Consider the following 10,721-nt stretch of genomic DNA (forward strand, 5'->3'; position numbering starts at 1 on the left):
CAAATAGAATATTAGCTTCGATATCTAACACTTAACAACGCCTGTATTACTAACTCACGTCCGACCATACATTAATAACACCAAATAGAATATTAGCTTCGATATCTAACACTTAACAACGCCTGTATTACTAACTCACGTCCGACCATACATTAATAACACCAAATAGAATATTAGCTTCGATATCTAACACTTAACAACGCCTGTATTACTAACTCACGTCCGACCATACATTAATAACACCAAATAAAATATTAGCTTCGATATCTAACACTTAACAACGCCTGTATTACTTACTAACTCACGTCCGACCATACATTAATAACACCAAATAAATATTAGCTTCGATATCTAACACCTTACAACGCCTGAGTTACTGATTAAAAAATTGTTCCTGTTTGAGAAGATGAAACCTTAATATCACTTATACTTTCTTGGTTTCATAATTAAAAAACACCTACCGGCAACACTGGTGCAAGCAGAACCAACTCCTTGCAACGCCCTGGCGACAAACAATGTTGGGTAGTTCGTGCCGATAGCGAAAACTGTAAATAACAAAAAAAACAAAAACGTGTCATTATCCAGTAGAACTAGCCGTGTAAAGTGTAAAAAAAAATATCAATTCAATCAATAATGTGTTGATTACTTCCCTTATTACGTTGGAAGTTGAATAATAATGGTAACGTTAGCTACAAACGCGCACACGTGATTCGCTCATATATTTCCAAGACCATCTCCGTCCAACAACCTCGGCGTTTTTGAGGATTAATAAACAAAACTGTTACTTTTATCATAGGTGGCTGATGAAAGTAACAAACCAAGAAACGTTAATTTCAATGTTATAAAATGTCTCTCAAAGCAGAAGTAACGCGTTTCTCGGTATATTTAGTTCATTCTAAGGTTTTATCTCATTTTAACTTCAATAAAAGATACGTCAACCGTTTCATACTCAGAAATATGTTTTCTATAACATATCTTAATGAATCGCGTTAGAGAAAAAAAACCCTGAAAATCGAAAAAAAACAAACAACAACACAGAATCTCCTCCATCTATAATATACAAATTATCATAACTTTTCAACCAACTAGTGTTCAAACGACTCGTTTATGCTTCAGAAGTAGTGGAGGCATTGTTCAGGTATGAGTTGTGTAGTCATGCACTGGCTCTTTCTGACTTTCTGCTTTGAGAGCCACAAAATCCAGTGATCAAAGATGTACTCTGTGCTAAACTAACGCCAGAAGTTCCGATGGCAATTGGTAAAGTTCAGTATGTTCTAAATTGTGATGTACTAATTTACTGTATCCCGTTGCCATGATGGGCAATTACAGGGATATTTTTACTCTGTACACTGATTATGTCCCGAGAAAATATGGACAGACAATTACTATGTTTGATGAATATAATATTGCATCCACAAAGGATACTTTTCGTTAAGAAATAACAGGAGGAAAGTTGGAGCAGCTGTGATATTCCTTGAGAAAGTGTGTTGCAATGAAGAAAAACGAGTTCCTAGCTAACAAGATAGGTCACGATTCATCACTGGACACCATGCAAATAAAGAAATGCTGGACTCACTATGACCAGGAAGATGCTGGTTTCTTCATTGTACAAACAGCAGTAGATTCAACAACGAGGATTAACACTGACGATCACACAGACCTACTGATCTTGCTCTGCTAAACATAAACCTGGAGTCACGTGATTTGTTCTTCCAGCCTGAGTCCCAGAAAAATTCCAAAAAATATCGTGTTTGGAACATCAAAGAGGTGTGCATCAACATCTTTGTGTGTGTTATTTTGGGGTGTGACACCACCTCCCACCTCTATGGATAGGGAAGGGAGCTTTCTTCAAAAGTTAATAAGCAGCAATGACTTCCGTGAACAGGAGAAATCGACATAATGTGTGTCTCCAAGGAGGATATCGCCACAGCTGGAGAATAAGCCTTGGTTTGCCTGTACAATGACAAGCCTGACAAAGGACTTTGTGTTCCGCAACACGACCGATTTCGCGAAAATAATTCGTACGTTCGACAACAAAACCTTCCTCCTACATCAACTGCAGCAACGTACCACAATTTGCTGTCAGATTCAACAATGTGGACGAAGAGCTAGTGAAGGACGAATGATCCTGCGATCAGCCTTTCAACCAGCACCTGACAAACTCCTGCGTGTGATCAGATGGAACTTTCACATTGACTCTAGCAGATTGAAGTGAACTTAATGAAGCACAGCTTGGAATGATCTGGTGCACGAGGCCAGAGTAAAAGGTCTGGATGTTCCAATTTAGCGTAAGTTGCTGATGTTGATGGTGAAGACGTGTGAATTGTTGTGATGAACGTCAACAGTAATAGCTAGAACAGACAATGGGAGGATCTTGGGGCCTTAAAGATTTAATTCTATACTGTATTTTGTTTCTATCAGATTTCTTTGTCCCAAAAACTTCTATAAAAATTATTTTGACATTACAAAAATTTCCATAACGAACTAGCCCTATGCAATTTATTTCCTTTACGTTGGACTTGTTAAAGCCCAAAATATCAAACATAAGTTTTGGATTATCATTATACGTTTATTGGTACGAATTTGGGACGATTTGTATTATTGATGGAGGTTGTTTTCTGTTCTTTTTCAAGGTTTTTTACCTATAGTCATTCACGAAGGCTTTGGATATGTTACAGAAGACATATTTCTGAGTATAAAACAGTTGAGATATCTGTTGTTACAATCAGTTATGAATCTGGCCTTATTTTTTTCATAGACTAGACTAAACCTGTACCATTGTAGTTACTTCTCTCTATAAACTGGTTACTTTAACTTATTATCGTTTATGTTGAAATCACCAAATAAAAATAATATAAAAAAGTATAACTTGTTTTAAAACCTAAGACGTCTAATCTTCAGACATATCCGTGAAAGAAGCAGATTGCTTAATGTATTACACAACACGTTAGTTATCTGAAACAACAGGGACGCGTACGTTTCTAAAGAAGAAAAAAAGCAAATTGAACCTAAAGTTAAATATGATGCTTTAGAAAAAAACGTAAGTTGGTGTAATTTAGGCTTCATAGCTTCAAAACATGAACTTGGACGTAGCTTCTCAAGTGTATTAATATTACCACCCGTCAATTTTTTTAGAGACCAGGATTGGCGATATTGACAACAATCAGAAAAGAGTGAAGAATTTTAATTAGGCAATTGTTTTAGGCTGTTGCAACTGGCAAGAACAATGGAATTGACGTCCCGTGCCAAAAAACTTTTACTGATTTTTAATATGTGTTACATAATTATTTCCAGGCGAAACAGAACCAAGCTCTTAAATTTATTCTAATGTTTATAAAATTACTGGTTCTATGAACAGTTCATTTTAAACAACAACAGTGAACAGTTTATACAGAATAACAATTCCAGGCAGAGCTTTCTCTTGCAATAAATGCATTAATTATTGCTAAAGGCAAATTACATGGTTATTATTAAATACCACAAAACGAAAAGCACGAATTTAAATTAAAACTATCGTGAACATTTCAATTAATGGGTTTTTTATGAATTTTAAAATTTATATGTTTATTTATATATTGACTTATAAGGTAGTACAAAATTATCATTACGAGTTAATCAGTTTAGTCAATCAAACCTTCCTTTTTGTTTTGGTTTCTATTAAAACTTTCTGATGGTTAACATAATCAACCATACTGATTTAGCGTGACACGTCTTTCCGTTGCTAAATAAAGTACGGTTGATAAAACTTCCTAAATCCCTGCTAATTTGTGCAAATACTTTGTTCAGAACGTGAGTAGAGAATGAGAACTTACTAACAGTGGAGAGAAACATGATCACAAAGCCAGCAAACATCGGGATGGAGTAGCCAATCCTGAAAGAGTAAACAGACGAGATATTTTAAACAGTTTTACACATTATAAGTTAACGACGATAAATTAACTACTGATTGTGTACCAGTAAATTAAGCTAACAGTCTATCTTTCTAGGAATGTGTAACGTCATATACCATCTAAATGTATTGAATTTAGAGAAAGTAGTAATATCTAAATGTCAAGGTTATGGATTAACATGAACTGTGTGTTATATATTATTAGGGTCACGTAAGATCCGAAATTTGTTTATCTTTTCTTCGATCTTCTAACATTAACTAATTAATCAAACTTGTACTGCACAAATGTGTGTCTCTTAAAAAAAAACCATTTGTTTTTACGTTGGTCACCAAAAAAAAACAAAAAACAAGCCTAAATAAGTCTCTATTATCGTTAGCTTATGAGATCAAATTCAAGCAGTGGGAGTTAAACTTATAGAGTAAAGTATGTACCAAACCTACAGACAAAAAACACTGTTTTCTTTTGGATGGATAGTATTAATCAGCGGTAATGGGGCTAATATCTTATAGTCCCAATACCGCTAGATTAATATTATCCATCCGACATCTTATATTGTATATCTTATACTCCCAATACCGCTAGATTAATATTATCCATCCGACATCTTATATTGTAATATCTTATACTCCCAATACCGCTAGATTAATATTATCCATCCGACATCTTATATTATCCGACATCTTATATTCTAATATCTTATACTCCCAATACCGCTAGATTAAATATTATCCAATCTAGCGGTATTGGGAGTATAAGATATTACAATATAAGATGTCGGATGGATAATATTAATCTAGCGGTATTGGGACTATAAGATATTACAATATAAGATGTCGGATGGATAATATTAATCTAGCGGTATTGGGAGTATAAGATATACAATATAAGATGTCGGATGGATAATATTAATCTAGCGGTATTGGGAGTATAAGATATACAGTATAAGATGTCGGATGGATAATATTAATCTAGCGGTATTGGGACTATAAGATATTACAATATAATAAGCTCTGTTGGGTACATTTTCTTATTATTAAGTTAAGTGGGATGGCGAGAACTGATATAGCTTGAACCTCGTATGGTCATGGTACAAACTGTGTTTCTTACATGTTTAATAACACAACTTGTATGTTATATAATTAGATCTGCACAAAACATGATATCGAAATTTGATCGCGACATTTGCATGTTATTTAAACACTGAGATTTCAACAACACCTGTTAGTTAAAGGTCCAATAAAGGAATTTGTTATAGCCTGGATGACTGGTTTAGAGGCGTACATGAATCCCACTTCCATACTTTCGCTCGCTAGTTCCTCGTGTTTTAGCTGTTTTTCCTCAGGTGACATTTCTGTTACGTTTTCCGCTTCAAATTCTATACTTGATGTTTCCGTGGCTTCGCTTTCAAGTAGGGTTGGCTCCGTGCTTGTAAGTACCATGTGAAAAACATGGGGTTTAAATTTGAAATCGTATATAAATTTGGCTTCTTTCTCATGCGTATCACTACTAGAGGGGTCGAGATCGGTCAGTAATATTTCTTCTCTTATCATTGTAACATGTTCCGTAGTTGAGGGCGCCACTGTAGATGTAAAATTCAGCTTTTCGAGATTCTTCTGGTGGTGGAGCTGATAGAGATAGTCTGGGATAATAGGAACTGAAAAAAGAAGTATGCATATTACTGTAAGCAATAAAATTAAGCACTATATTAAAAAAATAGTTTTCTAGCTTCGAATATTATCAGGCAGGATATTATTTTCTTAATTAAGTTCACTATAAAAACAAAGCTTGTTTGTTTTTTAAGCGCAAAGCTACACGTTGGGCTATCAGCCCATCGCAGGTATCGAGCCCCGATTTGTAGCGTTATAGGTCACCAAACTTACCGGTAACCAATCAAAGGGCCAGAAAGAAAAGAGTTATTTTTTTTTGTTAAAATAGTACATTTTTTAAAACTGTATCAATTACTAGATTTTCAAAAATAATATTTTCTTCAACATTTTTGATAATTAAATATTTTGATAATTAAAATACAAAAAAAAAATATTATTATTGTTGCTTGACTTAAAGAAAAGTTTTATTAAATAATTGAATTAGTTAAAGAAATTACTATTTAAACTACACTATATTCTTGCTGACAGTTAAGCAGAAAAAAATACCAATTATAAATTTATGTTAGGTTTATACATAAAGTGATGACACTGATGGCTGGGTATCAGAAATATAAGTAATCTGTTCCAACACAGCCATAAATATACACTAACACCAGGCCTATTGAAACTGCAAAATGTCAGAATGTGTGGTTAAGCCTACTTCGCACAACTTTTCGACAGTTTGAAATAGTAACTTGTAAACTTTGACAAAATTGGAATGTTTTACAAAAAAATAAATAAATACTTCTGTTCTGATCTGAACTACGATATAAGCTTTGAATCAGTGCTCAAATTATGAGTGCTTAACAAGCATAACCCTATGAATATAATGAAAGAAATGTGCAATATACAGTACTCTCATATATATATATATAAATATACCGTGAATTTAATTACCTCATTGATCAGTTAATAATTAGATCAAAATTGAGAATTAACAATATCTTTGTATAAGACATGCTGAAAATCAGCTTTGCCCATGGCTGATGGATATAATATCAGCTTTGCCCATGGCTGATGGATATTTAACAGAGGAAGAATCAGAACACTCTAGCTGTACACACGTGCCTCCATTGAGACTCAGTCATGGAGTTTCATTCCCGAAACGTTTTACCATTCGCATTATTGTGTTAACAAGAGGAACAAAACTGGTATTTATTTTAACACTAAAAACGAAATCACTCTCTGTTCCTTCCCAGTTTTCTCACTTAATGTGTGGACAGAGCGCAGATAGCCCATCGTGTAGCCTTACGCTAAAATAATAACAGCATTTTAGATGAAATTAGTGAAATATGTTAAGGGGGGAACTCGTAAAGAATTTAATGATATTTAATTACAAAATAATTCAATGAATATTTAAACTGCAAACAAACAACACTTTTAATTGGCACAAAAACGTAACTTACACACAAATACATCACTAGTATAGTATAATAATAATACTGGTAACGAGATATCGAGTATGAGTGTGCATATTGGATACTGTCAGGAAAGTGAAGTTTTAGGGTGTAAAACAACTTTGCTGGCGGAACGTGACATGTAGTAGTAATGTTTGTATGATATCACATCACAACATTAGTGATAATAATTCGTTGGTTACGTCATCTTTTATTGACCCAATAACAGTGCATAATAAGATTTTTACTGTACCTTGTTTGTTGGAGATGACTTAAATTATTATTAAGGTAGGCATTGGGCTATAACACACACACACACACACATACAATTTACTATTAAACATCGTCAGTAACGTTGAAAAATATTACAATATCACTAACTGGGAAACATAACACTTGTTCGGATCATATATTTTCATGAGGAAGAAATAGATTTCTAATGTTACAGGTAAACCTATAAGAAAACAATAAACATTTAAGTTATTTTTATATCATTACCTAAGCATCTGAACATGTCCTCCAGCTTAAACCACACATAAGCGTTAGCTTCCAAACCTTATTGTGCTCAAACATCATTATATTTATATTTTCAAACACACAGCTAAACACTACTCGATACTATCAGAAAGTGCAAAGTAAAGACTAGTTAAGAATAAATGATAACGAAGAGATATGTACTGGTCAATTTTATTAAAGCTTCATCTTTCACATATGTACTGGTCAATTTTATTAAAGCTTCATCTTTCACATGCCTCTCTTTTTCTTCTTCTTTTGAACGGCGAAAAAAATACCGAAAAAGGTGAAGCCACTTTCACTTTTGCTCAAGAGTTCAGCATTACAAATCTTTTTAGATTGCCCCCCCCCCAGTTGCACAGCGGTATGTCTGCGGACTTATTCCGGGTTTCGAATACACGTGGTGGGCAGAGCACAGATAGCCCATTGTGTAGCTTTGTGCTTAATTAAAAAAACTCTTTAGATAATAGTTCTTTTTTCGATTTTGTTGTAATTTCCCATTCAAACTGAATCCTTCACTTATCCTAAACCATGACTTTTTTTTTCCTCCACTAAATCATAAAACGGTTTTTAACAATAATCTTAACGTTGTTTCCATTCCAAAATGATATATCTACGTTAAAATGTCAAAAATGATAACGTCACAATATTTTCAGGTCACACAGTTATGATTTAAAAATGTTGCTGTTTTATGATCTTGAGAATTCAAAAGATAAATGGGGAAAATGAAATTAACTGAAGACAGCATTATTCCGTTGTTCGCGCAAAGCTATGGTAACCCACGTGACATGCTCGTGGCCATCATAAATGGCTCAGTGGTTTGGTATTGTCTATGCACAATTATGATAATGATGCATTGAAATCCATATATCTAAGTTTCTTAGGAACTTAGCAATCGCTGTAATCAATCACAGGGTATAATTTCAATGCCAAGAAGTGGTATGTCTTACTGAGCAGGCATGAGTTTTTACGTGTTCAATAACAGTTTTTACACTAATGTAAAAATGTTCCTGAATTTAAAAAGAAATAAATGTATGCAGCTAAAGTAGGGCAACTTTTCTATACATATATTATGAAAGCAGAAATTTTATCTTTGCTTTTCAGCGAAAGAAATGCCTTAGCAGCATCTTAAAGCTTCCTACCCACAGTGCTTGATGCTCAACTGTACTGTCGTTTTTCATATCAATTATACTCTCAAAGAACTCCTCCAGAACTATATAACTAAAAGAACAGTATCAGGTCGAGAGAGATCCTCCAACTCTAAAATTTCATTTCTATTATGATTTTACGCTCAGAATGCTTCGTATAAACCGTGTAATCTTCGTAAATAAGAATTTGTGTTATGATTATAATTTCGTCTTGATAAAACATAGCGAAACACAGATATACACAGTGATAACCTTCTCCATACAGGTCGTCGCATCTATATAAATGTGGACAATGTTTTTACTTGATAAAACATAGCGAAACACAGATATACACAGTAATAACCTTCCTCAGACAGGTCGTTGCATCTGTACAAATGTGGACAATGTTTTTACTTGATGGATGATATACTGTTCTTTTTTCTCATGCCCCCCAATGGCACAGCAGTACGTCTGCGAACTTACAATGCTAGAATCCGGGTTTCGATACCCGTGCGTGGTGGGCAGAGCACAGATAGCCCATCGTTTGGCTTTGTGCTGGATTACAAACAATCTTTTTCTCATATAGTGGGGTACAGAGTGGGCCATAGAAAATCCTTAATAAAGATACCCAGGATACTAATTCTGTTGTACTTCGTGCGACTTTTTTATGTGGTGATGTTTGCATGATTAAATAATGAACATACTCGAAGTTGTGTAACGTTCGAACAATTCATTGATTATACAAGTACGGCTTATATTGTGAAAAATATTTGTTGTGTTACTATAACTTCATCTCTTCTTTACCGAGGGTTCACTATGACCCACTCTCTTTATAGTGAATGACGACTTGCGTTATACATTAATATATCTATAGTTAAGTCGTAACTATGAATATACACAGAGCAAAATAATCATACATATCAAAACATCTATTATAATGATACTCAGTTTTTGTCTGTCCCGAAAATGCGCGCGTACTTTATTTCAACGGACGTAAACAAAAGGCGGATATAAATATACTTTAGTAGAAATTTTTAACAACATATTAAAACTTGTTAAAGTTTTTAAAAAGATCTAACATTAGATCGTAGAATAATATTATAAGCTTATTTACTGATTGTATTAAGTACAGTAAAGTTTAGCCCTAGCTAAATTAAAGCAAAAATCGTTAGTGTTAGTTTATCTCTTCATCGAATATAGGCCGTACTTAATAAAGACTTAACTAATACTAATTTAATCGCAGATGTTTTGCAGATCTCTGTTATTAAATAAGTTACCAAACAGCTTTCCTGAAAAAAAATACAAGTCTGCATTCACTACGGATCACGTCTTTAACTGTCTTCATCAGTTTCTTGCACTCATCAAACATTAATCCGGAGATTTTTTGTTGAACTCTTGACTGATCCCTTAAACCTAATAGTGCTCACTTCCGGATTAATAATTAAGTATCTTATTTAGCAGAGGAGTTTTTTTTTGTTTGTTTTCAGGTTGTTGGATTAAAAGTGATTATAAGGACGGGAATGTGGAAGACCTAAAGGAGTCCAACAGCGTCCAGCAGAAAAGTAACTTAAATTTACCGCCTTATAAAATAAAGAGCTAATGTTGCGGAAGCTTATTTTCCCAGCATTTCATCACTATCATAGTGATCAAATTTGATAGGCGAGAAATCATTTCCACCTCTAAGCACGACCGAATAAATACAACTGGAATTTCTTAAACTTTAAAATAGGTCTGTTTGACGTTAATCGCAAAGATACACAATGGGCTCCATGTGATTTGCCCACCGCGGTTATCGAAACTAGCCTTTTAACGCTATAAGCCCTTAGGCTTACCGCTAAGTCACCGGGGTGTGTGGGGCGGGCTTATCGCTAGATTAGAAAATCTATTCGTCATCTAGCTGCACCAAGTGATTGAAAGATATATCTTGTGTGTGTTATTTAGAAGCTCATCTCCATTCCGTAGCTCAGCCATACGATTTAAACGTTGAAGACATGTAGCATCAGTTAGTTTGGTTTGGTTTGGTTGAAATTCGCGCAAAGCTACATGAGGACTATCTGCGCTAGCCGTCCCTAATTTAGCAGTGTAAGACTAGAGGGAAGGCAGCTAGTCATCACCACCCACCGCCAACTCTTGGGCTACTCTTTTACC

At 34.3% G+C, this 10,721-nt stretch overlaps 1 protein-coding gene across 1 annotated transcript in view; it reads right to left on the reverse strand.

Annotated features, from left to right (window-relative positions):
- Nucleotides 1–10,721, reverse strand: part of LOC106459762 (synaptic vesicular amine transporter-like) — a 40,708-nt gene that overhangs the window by 24,667 nt on the left and 5,320 nt on the right. Inside the window, exons 2-4 of the mRNA XM_013919416.2 lie at nt 5,109–5,544; nt 3,813–3,871; nt 462–545 (exon numbers count right to left, since the gene is read on the reverse strand). Coding sequence (XP_013774870.2) covers nt 462–545; nt 3,813–3,871; nt 5,109–5,544 — 579 coding nt within the window. The remainder of the gene's footprint in view (nt 1–461; nt 546–3,812; nt 3,872–5,108; nt 5,545–10,721) is intronic.

Source organism: Limulus polyphemus, unplaced genomic scaffold (assembly GCF_000517525.1).
Source record: "Limulus polyphemus unplaced genomic scaffold, Limulus_polyphemus-2.1.2 Scaffold657, whole genome shotgun sequence".
Classification (NCBI taxonomy): domain Eukaryota; kingdom Metazoa; phylum Arthropoda; class Merostomata; order Xiphosura; family Limulidae; genus Limulus; species Limulus polyphemus.